The 15405-nt window shown below is 41.6% G+C and overlaps 1 protein-coding gene across 1 annotated transcript in view; it reads left to right on the top strand.

Moving 5' to 3' along the window:
• Positions 1 to 15405, top strand: part of ATP13A5 (ATPase 13A5) — a 117540-nt gene that overhangs the window by 41981 nt on the left and 60154 nt on the right. The window contains exons 8-12 of the mRNA XM_017873449.1: positions 2423 to 2495; positions 3440 to 3568; positions 9180 to 9350; positions 10366 to 10523; positions 12992 to 13180. Of these exons, the coding sequence (XP_017728938.1) occupies positions 2423 to 2495; positions 3440 to 3568; positions 9180 to 9350; positions 10366 to 10523; positions 12992 to 13180 (720 nt within the window). The remainder of the gene's footprint in view (positions 1 to 2422; positions 2496 to 3439; positions 3569 to 9179; positions 9351 to 10365; positions 10524 to 12991; positions 13181 to 15405) is intronic.

The raw sequence follows: 15405 nt of genomic DNA, 5'->3' as shown, positions 1-15405 counted from the left end.
TTATTTTTTTTATTTTTTATTTATTTTTTTATTTTATTTTTATTTTTTTTGAGACGGAGTCTCGCTCTGTCGCCCAGGCTGGTGTGCAGTGGCCGGATCTCAGCTCACGGCAAGCTCCGCCTCCCGGGTTCACGCCATTCTCCTGCCTCAGCCTCCGGAGTAGCTGGGACTACAGGCGCCCGCCACCTCGCCCGGCTAGTTTTTTTTTTTTTTTGTATTTTTAGTAGAGACGGGGTTTCACCGTGTTAGCCAGGATGGTCTCGATCTCCTGACCTCGTGATCCACCCGTCTCGGCCTCCCAAAGTGCTGGGATTACAGGCTTGAGCCACCGCGCCCGGCCGCCTTGCAGGTTTTAAATAGATCTCTGACATGCAAAATAAATCAATGTCATATCATTTTAGAGCTTGAAGGTATAACTTGAAAGTGATCCAATTCAATGTTGTCTGTTTACAGAGGAGAAGACTAAATTCTAAGGCACAATTTCTTATATGCGCACGTTACCTGACTGGTTGGGGGTATGCCTGACCTGCAACTCAGAAATCCTGACTGACCCCAGTGTTCTTTGCCCACAGAACCACAGCTGACTTCCCCACTATTACGCATCATTAAAATGCATGCCCCAACCGTTAAGCCTCAGGAAGTCACCTTAGAGCAATGAATGTGCACCAAACAGTACTATCGCTTCCTCCACTCAATCTGTCCAAATTACCAAAGTTTAACTTTTCATGCAAAACTGAAGTATATCATAAATTTTTCCATGTAAATATTAACACTGGGTTCATTATGTTTTCTCAAGGGGAAAGTTGTATAATTATGTGTAATGGTTGTCTTAGCCTAGTGACATTTATCACAGTAAATATCACCAACAGAACAGATCAAAACAATGTAACAGCTAAAAGAAAAAAAGTTTTATATGTGAATTAGGCTAAGGTGAATTAAGAATTGCTGACAGTATTCAAACTTGCTTCTAGTTCAAGGCATCCGAGTCACCGACATCCAAACAGGAAGAGGCAGTACCTTCCAGGGTTGGCCCAGCATGGAACTCTCTCTCTCTGATGTTGCCCCAGCAGTCAGTCTGGGGAACTGTATGGATGAAATCATCTCTCACCTCTGCCTTTCTGTCCCCTGTGTTATCCTATAAGATGCTTTCTCCACTTCTCCAGGTTCCTTCCATTTTCTCCATTTTTCACGGAGTCCTAACTCAAACTATCTCAAGCAAGTCTTTCCAGTTAACGTGCTCTCACAACTGTTTTTCCAACAAGTTTCCTATGAATCACTAACATTCATGAGCTCTTAGCATAGTACTGAGTACTACACAGAGGGCTCTATAAGAATAAAATCACTTAAAACTTAACCCTGTTATATTCTGTTATAATCTCCCCTTTCTGATGAGCAAAAAGGAGTTAAACAGGCTAAATAACTCATAAGCAACAGCACAAGATTCACAACTGAACAGCATAACTGCCATCTGCAGACTTAACCAATATGAAAATCCACAGTTCATAAAGGAGGGGGTGGCTGTCCCACATGCAATCAAAACACAACCTACACATTCACAGACACTTTCGAGCAGAAAGCCACTTACAGAGAACATTTAGCTTTGTTGTTTTACAGACGGAGACAGAGGCATAGAGAGGGAAGTAACCTGCTCACAGTCTCATTCTTCATCATTCTGATTGTGCATCTTCAAGAAATGTAGCTTTGGTTTGTTAAAGTGAACTAAATATGGCCTGAGAAGGACTCCGTACTTCTATATTTGAGTCCTTGTTGACCAACCTTAACCTAACTTAATAGTTAGACAAGATTGAAAACCTGACTTAGGAGTATGCGTCTGTAACAATACCTGAGTCTTGGCCAATCTTCAGCGACTCCTACAGCAGCCATACTTCCACCACTCATACCCTGCTGAGTGCTCAAACTGTTCAAATGAGGCAAATGCCAACCTGTAACCAGCCCAGTTGTTTCTGTACCTCACTTCTGATTTCTGTAGTCATTTCCCTTCTTTGTTCTACAAATTTATTCTGACCATCAGGCATCCCTGGAGTCTCTGAATCTGCTGTGATTCTGGCGGCTGCCTGATTTATGAATTACTTTTTTTTCTTCCTCAATTAAACTCCTGTTAAATTTAATTTGGGTAAAGTTTCTTTTAACAGGTTCCTTAGCTTAGGTCCTTGAGGCAGTGGCTGTGCATTATTTTTTGGGGGAGTGAGATAGCATTAAACTAACGAGCATATTTGCTGCTGCACATAGCGGGTCAGATGAGGTAGGGGTTGGAGCAGGGAAGCTGAAGCAGCAAAAGAAGTTGAGTCCTTTGTCCAGAGTCACTTTAGCTGTGACAGTTGGCCTGGCATTTACTGTGTTGAGAACGTGGTTTTCAGAATATGAACTATCTGATATTTAAATGTTAACTTTTACTTGGTAGCAATCAGTTAAGCTGCATAACCTCGTGGAGGACCACAACAAAGTCCAGGTTACAATCATTGTAAAAGACAAAGGTAAGTGATGTGTTAGGGCATCTTCAGCATCTTAATATTTCACGGGGGAGTTGGTCTCATTTGTCCTTAATTATTAGCCAAGGAGAAGAAGTCTTTTCTGACTGAACCCAGAACTGGGATGAGGGTGAGGCAAAGAAGGCCTCTAAGAGAGAAAATTTAAAGAGGCAAGATCATGCCAGTGCTGACCCCACAGCTGCAGGGCCCTGAGAACAAGTGCCTCATTAAATTTTGTACACTAGACATCTTGCTTGCCTTATCCTCACCCAAGCCCTTATTCAGTCATTCTTACCCAATGTCCGGGTTCCTTCAATTTCCCTCTCCCCTTCGTCTGTCACTCATTTGAATAACACTGGGTAAACCTTCTTAAGGGTCCTTTATTTCCCAATCTAACTATCCCAAACAGACCCTGCATCACACAATTTGAACTGCCATCTGGAACCTAGGCCTGAATGGGGCTTTTAGATAGCTGTCTGGACACTTGGCATCTGCTGTGAGCTAGCCAGAGGTGGCGTGGCTGTGGCTTTTTGTAAGGAGCGAGGAGCTGCACCCTGGGACAGCAGAAGTTATTTGGGCAATTTACCTAAGGCCTCAATCCAAGAAGACAAAGTGTACCACAGGAATCAGAAACCCAGATGAGAGCAAAACAGCAGGAAGTTGCACTTCTGCTTTGCCCAGTGTCCTTGTGTATCTGCTGTGGGCAAAGCATACCAGGTACTAGGATCAAGATGGGATCTTGTTGCTTAGCTAATCCTTTTCTGAGTCCCAGGAACCAATTTCCTAATCCTGATTCTTTTGGAATTTTCAATTGATTAAAAAGGGGCTTCAACAGTTGAACAGGTAGGGTAGCTCTTGGCCAACAGGTTGATAAGGATTCTTAGTTGCCTTCATTCTTAAGTAAAAACAGGAAAAGGTCAGCTATTCATGGAAACTTTGCTTTGGTGTAGGTTTGGAGGAGCTGGAATCCCGTCTCTTGGTTCCCGGAGACCTTCTTCTTCTTCCAGGAAAATGTTCATTGCCATGTGATGCTATTTTGATTGATGGAAGCTGCGTGGTGAATGAAGGCATGCTTACAGGTAGGCTTCCTCTTCTCTGTCTGATATCGAATCAGATCAACATATCCTTACCTACCTTATACCAGACCCTTGCTAAGATATTCAGAGATAGATGAGGGAGACACAGCCAGCTTTTGCATTTATATGGGGACACACACACGCGATATACACAAACAGGAAATGTTTAACAATGTAAGAATTAAGTCACAGTAAATGTGAAACGAAAACAAATGTTTACTATGACATGTGATTAATTGACCAATGAGTGGGGTGAATAGGGTGCTTTGGGTTCAGAAGAGGATGAGAGCACTACACAGTTTGAAACACAATCTCTTCATAAATGTGAGAATGGTTTATACACATGTACAAAAGAGACACAACCTTGAAAACCATGACTCCCACAGTTGAAGGGCATAGAGGTTTTATCCAACCCTGCACTCTATAGATAGAAAACTACTGAGGCCAGGGTTTCACTGGAAAGGAGTCTGAGTTGAACCTTCAGGCAAAGACAATCTCACATTTCTGTTCTTTAGATTTATATTCCTGTTGATCTCACTGAGCAGAAACTAATCTTCTAGTTATAGTTCAGGCAGTCCTAGTTCTCATTTGTACTTTGTTACAAAGTCTACTTGAATTTGTGTAATTAGTAAGACACTACTTATAAAATATTCTTTAGGCAAAAAATTAAAATACACAGCACATTGTAATGAGACAAGAGACTATACAGCAACACAAAAACAGAAACTATTTGTCTTTCACTCTTATAGACTGTTTAGTTTTTCTGTTTCCAAATGGTATAAAGATAGGGAAAATGTTTTAACATGACCTAAATGTAGTAAGAGTTCATTATCTATCCCTAAATTGTTCAACACAAGCAGCTTTTACATTAAAATTGGTCTGCTTAATTCAAAATTGAAATAAGAAAATGTAGTAAACATCAATATGTTCAGAATAATTACAAAATACTCCTTTAATGTGTTGAAATGTGTCCTGTAATGATAGTGATGAGGATTTACATACTGATCATATCTTTTACCCAGAATGTTGCCACAGTATACAACCTATAAACCTCAAGCCCAAAGAAAACTGTCCTTCTCACTCAAACACAGCAGCTGCCTCACACCTCCCAGCAGCCTGACAATGAAGAATGGCTTCTCTCATTGGTAACAGAGAGTGTGGCAGTGAGCAAACATGGGGAGGAAACACAGAAAGTCTCATTGCCCTTGGGCTGCCCTCTCTGCTTTCACTGTCAGGGGTGTACAGAACTTGCCTTGATTCCCAGGAAAACTCAGAGAGTTCCAGAGAAGTGGAAATGACAAACAGCGCTGCCTTTCAACAAATGTGCAAAATGGACCCAAAATGGTCTCAAATGACAAGTGGCTTCTTCTACTTTCCCTTTTTGGAAAAATGAAGTCATCAGCACTAATATCTGTGTAACTTAAGTACTGATAGAGGCCAGTTTCAGAGACAGACACATGAAGCAAAAATACATTATTTCTTTTTTGTTAACTTATTCAGAAAGATCTAAATCCCAGTATGGTCTAAATACTTTACTGCACAGCCTACATAGATCCTCCCACTCATGTACATATTTGTGGAAAGGATCTTGATTAAACAATCAGAGGATTAAGGTAAGATTCCTGAAACTGAAAATGTATTCCTAGGGAATTTGTCCACAAATATGACTCAGGTATTTCTTCTCTATGTACGAAATGGTCCTTTGCATAGATAGAAGTCTTTATTTATGTAAGAATAAAAATATCATTCCCAGCATCTCTATAGCAACTTACATTTTATAAATAACTTTTATATCTCACTTCATCATGACATAAAACAAATTAGACTAGGAGCTGTTAGGATACCACAAATGAGGAGAGTGAGGTAAAAAGACCAGAGATACTCAGCTAGCAAGTGGAAGGATCACAATTGGAGGTGGCATTTGCTCCCAAATATAAAGGACCATAGGCATGAGAAAGAGAATTCTAAGCTGGATGAAGCTGATTCACCTTCCTGCCTCACCACCTTTTCCTCTCTACTTGGTATTCCCATCAATAGTACCCACTTTTTGGTAAGATCTTCTCCTCCTGGTCTACTTAGCCTTATGCTATTGTCATAAATTCAGCTGTGCAAGAAGTGTACCTTTATTTTACAACTACACTTAATTTTTATGTTGGCTCCAAATTTTACCATTCTTAAAAGTGTACAGTGTGAATATCTAATATGAGTCAGACAGTTGTCCCCATCAGTTAGGTGGTCTTCCTCACCCTTGTCTGACTGTCCTAAGATGTGCAGGACATCAGGGAGAGGGGTCCGATTGAGGGCAGCTCTTCTTCCTGCTGCTCTCACTCCACTCTGAGCTGTCTGAGGCCTGTTTCCCTGGACAGGGAGGCAGATCCTTGTGCCGTTTACGCTGTTTTCATAACCTTATTGCATGTTCCCATGTTCTACCATGGTGCACGCCTCTTCTCTCAGGGACACACAACGTCTGAGTCCCTTTGGATTCTCTTCCAACTCCCAGTACAAGGACTTTGGTTTAGCTAGAAATGCAGTGGAGGAAAGGCGTGGTGAGCAGAAAAACTTTGTTCTTAATCTCAGGTAGTCTCTACAATCCATGATCAAACTCATGAAGGACTTAAAAACTCAAAAGCCAGTGATCAACTTCCCCGTCCTTTTCTTCTGCCATCTTTCCTGAAACAATGATCACCTTCAAAATCCAGCTCCTCTCAAGTGGGAAGAGTCTGGTGACAATAGGGAATCTCATTGGGAGGGGTGTTTATTAATATTTAGAAATTATCTTTTAGCACTATAGCTTTTTTTCTTAGCTCTCATATGTATTAGACATTGTGCTGACATTTTACATATACTATTTCATTCAATCGGCAACTCTATTAGAATGGGCAAATCTGAGGCCCAGAAAGGGTAAGTCATTTGCCTAAGGTCACAGAGCTTAAAAGTGGCACAACTAAGATTTGGATTTGTTTGTGAATTCACTCATTCTACAAATATTTTTAGCCCCTACTATGGAGCAGGAACTCTACAGGTGACATAGAAGTGAACAAGGCAGATAAGATTTCTGCCCTCGTGGAGCTGATATTCTAGTGACGGAGACAGAAAGCATGAGAGTATACAAATGACACGAAATTTTTAAGTTATATGAAGTTATAAGTTATATGAAGAAAATAGAAGATATCTGTTGTCTCAATAAATAAATTTAATGCCTTAAATACAGGCGTTTTGTCCCCAGAACCTATGCTTGTAATCAGGGTTTCCTCATTCTCTTAGCGATAATTATGGCGAAGAGGGGTGGCATGCACTCTGACACAATCCTCTTCCCTCTTCTTCTCTTCATTAGTTGCTGATTGATTTGAGATGTATGTGGGGGAAGTGTGCAGTGACCTGAGTTGGACATGCAGGGATTTCCCTATGTGATGATCTCACGTTGATATTCTGTCAGACAAGCTTATCATCAGTTAAGGTCCAATCTTTTTCTCTCTTCCTTTGATCCTTTCTTCTTCTCTTTTTATCATCCTCCTTCTCCCTTTTCTTTTACTTATTTGTTCATCCATTTATTCAATAAAAGCTCAGAAATGCCTACTACATGCCAAGCACTGTGTTGTGTATTGGTGTCACCAAGTCAAATGAGAAATGGTCTCTGGTCTCAAAACATTTACAGTCTAATGGTTCTAGAGCTATAAATTAAAAGGACTTGGAATTTCAAACACTGTCACCATGAGGAGGCATCTTGGTCCTTGTGGACAAGGGAGAGAACCTCCACTTGACAGCACAGGGAGCCAACTGTACAGTTGATGCTGAGCGATGATGGTTCTTCCCTCTAAAACTCTCTTCGGCTGCCTTGCACCCCATATCTGTTGTAGATGAATCATCCTTTCTTGGGCTCCTCAGAAAGGCGAAAACATGAGACTTCTTATTAATATGCAAATAGCTTAAAAGAGACTTGAAAACCATCTCTTTGTAAAATCATCTGACTGTTATCTCTGGAGCAAATTATCTGCAAATGACTTCCATTTCTGATTGATCAATACGTGACTGCCTCCAGTTTCACTGGTTTTGTGTGCAGGAAACAGTTTACTGATGTTAGCCTAAGTATATATTGTGGATTAATATTCTGTGATTCAAAAGCCAAAAAAAGGAAATGATCTGTCAGTATTTGCCTATTACAAAGGCTGCTTTCAAAATAATATAATACGATAATTTGGAGATTTGTCAAAACATTCTAACCCTTTTATGAAGCCATTTAGAATGCAATCGATAAATCTACACAACGGATGAATATCATAATTGTTTTAAAGAAAATGGTATAGGGAACAACACTTGGCTAAAATAATTTTTTGAAAAATATTCAAGATTGCTAGTAACAATTTTATAGCTTCTTGCACCTTAGTGTGTAAAAAATACATCATGGCAGAAAATGAATTTTGAAAAACCAATCATAGACAAACTTGGGTGTTTTTATTTAATTAATCTGTGCATTTGAAAAAAACTATGTATTTTGAACCTATTACATATCACTAGGAAAACGAAGAGTATACCAATTTATATCTGTCAAAGTTCTTGTTCCCAGTTATTACCTAGAAAGAGAGACGAGACCTAAATTTGTGTAACTATGATTGATATAATACTATTTCCAAATTAGAAATATGACAAGTTATCTTGCTAATTGAACATTTAGTAAAAGACTGATGGAATTTTAAATTCATTCTAATACTCTAACTCTGGGAGCCAAAAAGTATTATGAACATCTTTATTTTGTCTCTGAAATGTATCCTTTTTGAACTCTGAGCTCATTTCTTTGTACCTTAAATATTCTGTCTTAGAGCCACCAGGGAAAGGAAAAAAAAAATTGCTACCTGCAGAGAATGGGGGTCAATGAAAGGAAATGCAAGTGGCCTAGTTGAGCTGGAGTTTGTGTAGGGGAATGACAGGCAATGATGTTTGAATCGTGGTAGGCTTTGACAATTTAGCAGGACAGTTTGGGCTTTCTTCAGTAGTGGCAATGGAAAAGCCTAAGGATTTTGAGCAAAAGAATGGGATAATAAAAGTGGGGCTTGGATGGGCTCCATCTGAAAATGATGTGGAATAACTACTATTTTCTCACCTTGCTCCATGAGCTTATGAGGGCAAGATTTGTGTCTCTCTTGTTGTTCATCATTATTCCTAGCACCTAGCACAGTTCCTGAAACAGAATAAGCACCTAAAAATAGTTGAATGAATGATTGAACAAATGAAGAAATGAGTGAATGCAAAGCAAATAATAATTACTGTTCGCGTGCTGGAAAGCTCCTTCATTGCCTAAAGTAGCGCTGGGCTGAATGAATTCTTGGGAGAATGATTAAGTATTAATTTAGCTAAAATAAGCTGCCTTTAAAACTGTGACAACAAACCATGCAGGGCAGGTATAGGATAGTAGGCAGATCTAATCTAAATATTTGCAATAGAATCAAGTCTACCATTGCTTGTACCACCAGCATCTCCATGAACAGTCATCTGACTCATGGGATGGGCATTAAGACCGGATTAGTTGTAGTTTGTATCATTTCTTGAAACCGGCATGCACCAGTTCTAACTAACTACCCGAGCTTTCATAGATTCAACAAAATACAATCCTCTTTAGGAGAAAGTATACCTGTTACAAAGACACCATTGCCCCAGATGGAGAACACCATGCCTTGGAAATGTCACAGTTTGGAGGATTATCGGAAACATGTCCTCTTCTGTGGAACAGAAGTTATCCAGGTCAAGGCCTCTGGGCAGGGGCCCGTAAGAGCAGTCGTTTTGCAAACAGGTTAGTGGATTTCACTTTTGTTAAGTTTAATTCATGCTTGAATATGGGGAGAGTTGGATTAGGGAAATTTAGTTTAGCATTATGGAGTTTGCCACATTCTGGTAGGTAACAACATGCTTTTTTCTAAACTGACCCTTATTATTGTAAAGTGTCACTATTTTTAATTAAATGGTTTATTGTTAAAACCCCTCTCTGTAATGAAGGGTATGTGTAGGAGAACTAAAATTTGTCAAAGGTAAAACTATGCTCTTCTTTTTGCTTGCGACCACATGCTGCTTCTGTCTCCCTTGACACCTCCTCTGAGTGATTACCAAAAAACAATTTCAGCCACTATGACTGAGGATTTTTTCCTTTCACAGAGTTGCTTGCTAGGCCATAGGTCAAACTCACTAGTAGAGAACTCTACCTGGGTGCCCTACAGACAAATTAAATGAATCTGAAAGTATTCATCCTCCCGTATTGACTGTCTCTGTTAATATCATCACCATTGTGCTGGTCTCTTAATAACATCTCTGACTCCTCTCGTTTCCCGTACCAAATGTGGCACCACATCTGGATGATTCTGCAAATGCTTCCTGAGTCCCAGTGTTTTACATGACATGACACAATGAAGGCCTCCTATGACCTGGTCCCAGCTCTCTATTCTAACCTCTGACCTGTGTTTCTGCCACCCAACTTATTCACAGATGCAAAATACACTTTACACTGAGATACCTGTATGCTTTAGTTTGGTTTATGAGTAGTTGTTCTAGCTGATTTTTTAAAATTAAAAATATCAAGTTTTTAAAAATGTTCAGACTAGTTAGCAGGCACTAGATACAAGGGCATCGCTCAGCCTGTGGCCTACATGGAAGCTCATGTTTACAAATCATGAAAACCACCTGAATACTTATAAAATGATTAGGTAACAGGTTAGAGGAAACTCTACTCTTTTCCTCAAAGACAGTAAAGCCATTTTTAGGAGACCAAGTGTGCATCAAGCAGCCTTACTTGATCTATGACTGTCTTTACGTAGGTTACAATACAGCCAAAGGGGACTTAGTGAGATCCATCCTGTACCCCCGGCCTCTGAACTTCAAATTATACAGCGATGCCTTCAAGTTCATGGTGTTCCTGGCCTGCCTTGGTGTCATGGGTTTTTTCTATGCCCTAGGGGTATATGCGTACCATGGAGTAAGTACTGGGGGTAAAGCTTTTCAATAGTATAGCTTCTGCAAAGAACTTGACCTAACTCAGAGGGCTGGATTAGGTTATATCTTATTCCTATCATTCTATGAGTCATTACTGTCCAAACGAGCTTCTTAGACAGCAGATTTTGCCTAGTTTGCCCCCAGTGTTTAGGTAATACCTAAAACACTATGCAATCGGTGGGTTTCTCATGTGTTCTGGTTAGGGTCTGAAATGAAATGAAATTTCCACTTTTACGGAGCTGCTACCTCCCTTTAAGCTAGGTTTCATTTGGATGCCCCTCGTCATCGCTGGGTGGCTAGGGAGGGAAGGCTTGTCACTAAAGACCTCTGAGGTCCTTTCTGGTCCTGAGAGTCTGATGTTGCTGTGAACCATGCAGTCTCTATATAAGAAAGTCTGGGATCATAATAGTGTGAGCTGGTGGGGAGGAAGAGAAAATTGTGAATAAAACATCCAAACAGGTGAAAAACTGTGTGAGTGGCTTAATTACAATGTCCACATTGGTGACATCAATGCGTGTGTGTGTGTGTGAGAGAGAGAGAGGGGTGGGAAGTGAATATTGGTGGGCAAAGACATAGTTACAAGAATTTCAGGGCAATGTTCACGCCAAAACTTAACTGCTGAGTAGTTATTTCAATCTGAAATCGCTCCCAGGGAGCATTTCTGGGTCAAGAGAGGCCCACGATGGGACCTATGAAGAGCTAGGCAGAATGTCAAGGTCACCGGGGCTGGAATTTGAGGGAGTATGCCAATTTAATCTGGGGAGCTGGAGCACTGGGCAGAAAAACAGGAAAAAAATTCATGGAAGCCCTGGCAGTATTTAAGAATGAGGTTTCCTGGGAAGAGCTTAACATCCAATACACACTGAGGCAACAAGACTAAAAATCCCAGACCCCACCTTCTTATGGGTCAGAGCCTGTGGCTCTGTTGGCTGCCTCTATCTGCACTGGTTCAGGGTTAGACAAGGCTGAGTCCTTGGGTCAAAACTCTTCTGTGTCTGTGGTTGGGAAAAGGAGGGAGTGATGAATGTTGTGATAAATTGATATTGGGCAAAAGATGTCCCCAGCAGACATTGCTACTGAACTTGAATCCCATGTTTCCAATAATTAAAAAAGTATTTATGGCTAAAATGATGGACAACTGAACAAAAATATAGGTGAGGTTCTAGAGAGTAGAATCATTAATATCTAGAGCATGTGAGGAAAACGAAACCATCAGTCAATCAACCCTGTGATTTGACCTTATCCCCAACCTTAACTGTGTGAGCCTCCTCTGCAGACCGGCTGTATTAGTCTATTCTCACGCTGCTAATAAAGACATACCTGAGAATGGGTAATTTATAAAGAGGTTTAATGGACTCAGAGTTCCACATGGCTGGGGAGGCCTCACAGTCATGGTTGGAAGGCAAAGGAGAAGCAGAATATGTCGTCCATGGTGGCAGGCAAGAGAGCTTGTGCAGGGGAACTCCCATTTATAAACCGTCAGATTTCATGAGACTTATTCAGAATCACAAGCTCATTACGGGGGAAACCGTCCCCATGATTCAGTTACCTCCCACTGGGTCCCTCTCACGACAGGCGGGAATGAAGGGAACTACAATTCAAGATGAGGTTTGGGTTGGGACACAGCCAAACCATATCACCGGCCAGGGATGCTGAGTTCACAAAATTGACTTGATAATAAAACACGTTGGTCATGGATTTGTACCCTGGAGTCAGAATAGGGTTCAGATTTTTGTCATTGACCTAGTAGGTGGCCTTGGGAAAATTATTTAATTGTTAAAACCTCAGTTTTCTTACCTGATAGATGGAGAAAATAATAGCATTTACGTCATAAGGTTGTTATAGAGAGCAACTAAATAATATATGTAGCCCCTAATACCGTTCCTGCTCCAGAGTTAGTATCCAGTGAGAGCAAGCTAATTTTATATCGGCTTCTCTGTAGTTAATAATATATGCTGAGATCTTGGCAGGATCTTGGTCCTAGTTTTTAATTACACTGCTACCCATTCAATCTATGTATTGAGCACCTCCTCTGTGCTAAATCTCATGCTAGGCTCTGTATCTAGAGATCAATAAGGTAGATTCAAAGATGAATAAGCCATAGCTGCTCCACCCAAGGAGTTTGTAGGCTAGTGGGACCGAGAGATTCATAAGCCAACAGTCAAGCTTGGGCAGAGGGAATGCTAAGTAGAGGGAAACAGAGCCAGGACAGGAGATGGTGGACTGGGAGCAGGGATCAAAGGTCTCCTTTGCTCTGCAGTAGGAGACAATGTGCTCGTCCCTTTGGCACAGCCAAGAGAATACTCAGCCTCACCAAGAGAGCCAACTCACTGTTAATATTCAGAGCATATGTCTCTAGAGCTCCCACGGTGTTGTAGGAGCAAGGTGCTAGGAAGGGTGCCAGTCTCCTGTGCTGTGCTATCCTGTATGAACATGTCTGTCCTCTCCCAGGTCCCTCCAAAAGATACTGCGACCATGGCCCTGATCCTCCTCACCACGACTGTCCCTCCAGTGCTGCCGGCTGCCCTGACCATAGGCAACGTGTATGCTCAGAAGAGACTGAAGAAAAAGAAAATCTTCTGTATCTCCCCACAGAGAATCAACATGTGTGGGCAAATAAACCTCGTGTGCTTTGACAAAGTAAGATCCAGACTTCCCAGGTTTAACGTTAATGATTTCAAGGCACGGTGGAGCTGTGAAGAACCTCAGAAGATGGCTAGTCCAGTGTTCCCATTTTACAGATGGGAACGTTGAGGCCAGAGAAGGTCACAGAGTGAGCTAGTGCAAGATCTCATTCTAGGAACCTGCTCTGCTGACTCTTAAAGTGAGCAGCTTAGCCATCACATTATGATTTTTTTTTCTTTGTGAAACTTAATAATTTGTGTGCCTGGTTTGTGGTTTTTTAAAACCATCTCTTACTATAGTCACTTCTTAGACTGACTGACTTTTTCAGGCAAAAAAATATGAGGAACATTTCTGTTTCCTGAAATGTTTTGTCCAGAGGATAAGTGAATGTTTCCTCTCTCCTCCTCTGCTTCTTTTGAGGAAAGGAAGGAAGGAAACAATGACCCTGTCCTGCCCCTTTGCTCCTCCAGGGCTTGTGACTCCAGGCTAGGTTGTCTCTGTGCTTAGGGACCTGGAAAGGTGGCAGAGGAGGACCATATGCCACATGGAGAAGACTGCGGTTACCACGCAGGTCCTGATACCCCCCATGATGTGAGTCTCCTGTGGGGAACCTGGAGGACTTCAGCATTAGCTGCCTGCTGTTTGGATCATGCCCTCAGCTTGGACAGGCAGTTGAACTGCTGTAAAGCAGTGGGCCTGTCTGGGGCCCTCTTGTCTTCAGTTCATGTGCATTTGAATAATTTATTAGGGTTTTTGCCATTTTTTGGCAGAGAGCCACTGCTGTGTACAGTGCTGGTAGAAAGTTCCATAATGAGTCATTCCTAGCCCTTGAGAAGCTTCTAGTCTAGCTGAGAAAGCAGGAAAATGGGAGTGTAGACAGCGATCATGCTGTGAGATGTGTGTTTAATAGAGGTCTGAGGAAAGCATGGGGCACAGTTACCTGCCACAGTTGGAGGCCACCTTTGAGCTGCAGCCTTGGTTGTTAGAATAATCCCCAGGCTCAGAGCTGAGCAGCTGACAAGCACAGGGGTACAAGGAGCCCACCGCATGTAGGGAGCCGAGGACTGTGGGGTATGGCTAGAATATGGGCTGGGAGGTAGAGAATGAAGCTGGGATGAGGGCAATTGTTAAGGGTCTCATACGCCACGCTAAGGAGTAGGTCCTTGTCTTGAAGTAGAATAGGAGCCTTTATTTTTTATGAAAACTGGTAACATTTCTATAGGTGTTTTCTATCCCACCAGGGGCAACTGGTGAGATGGGATGGAAGGGAGATGAGAATGAAAAAAGAGGCCATCTGGGAACAACAGAAGAGATCATTGCTTGTCCCAGACAAAGAGGACAAGAATAGAGAGTAGAAGGCCAATGGGAGTGACTCCAATGAGTAGACTCGACCAGGCTTGGTCCCCAGGTGAAAGGGGTATATCTCTTAGGTTATGTCAGTTCTCTTTCTGTTTGTATTTTGTTTAGCAAAGAAAGTTCTCGATCACCACCAGTCAAGAACCAACAAGGTTTACTTGATTTTAGATTCAGGGCCAAATAACACTCCTTTGGAAGTTCTCTAATAGGGATTCCTGTTACTTCCTCATGAGCCTCACTGGTGTCTAGAATACAAGAGGGAGACTTATGAAATATGTTCATTACATATTCATCTGTTTCTAAAATTAATTTTTCCAGAGGCTGTTCATTTTATTTCCTGTATAAAACCTCTCCCTCCACATCCTCGTGTTCTCACCTGCCAGGCTGTCTGGGAGGCGGCTTTTAGGTGTCCTTGGTCAAACGCTGCAGGGCATGATCACATGTGACAGTGCAAAAAGCTCGACTGAAATTTGGCAAAATGAGAAATATAACCCAGAATTTGGTACTAAGTCTTTGTGTGATTTTTTTTTTTTTTTTTTTTTTTTTTTTTTTTTTTTTTTTTTTTGAGAGGAAGTCTTGCTCTGTTGCCAGGCTGGAGTGCAGTGGCGCAATCTTGGCTCACTACAACCTCTGCCTCCTGGGTTCAAGTGATTCTTCTGCCTCAGTCTCCCGAGTAGCTGGAACTACAGGCGCCTGCCACGATGCCTGGCTAATTTTTGTATTTTTAGTAGAGATGGGGTTTCACCATGTTGGCCAGGATGGTCTCCATCTGTTGACCTCGTGATCCGCATGCCTTGGCCTCCCAAAGTGCTGGAATTACAGGCTTGAACCACTGCGTCCAGCCTGTCTCTGTGTGACTTTTTATTATTATTATTATACTTTAA

This window comes from Rhinopithecus bieti, unplaced genomic scaffold (genome assembly GCF_001698545.2).
Source record: "Rhinopithecus bieti isolate Rb0 unplaced genomic scaffold, ASM169854v2 scaffold_5626, whole genome shotgun sequence".
Lineage (NCBI taxonomy): Eukaryota > Metazoa > Chordata > Mammalia > Primates > Cercopithecidae > Rhinopithecus > Rhinopithecus bieti.
Note: the sequence above shows the minus strand (reverse complement) of the source record. Positions and strands in the feature narration are given on the sequence as shown.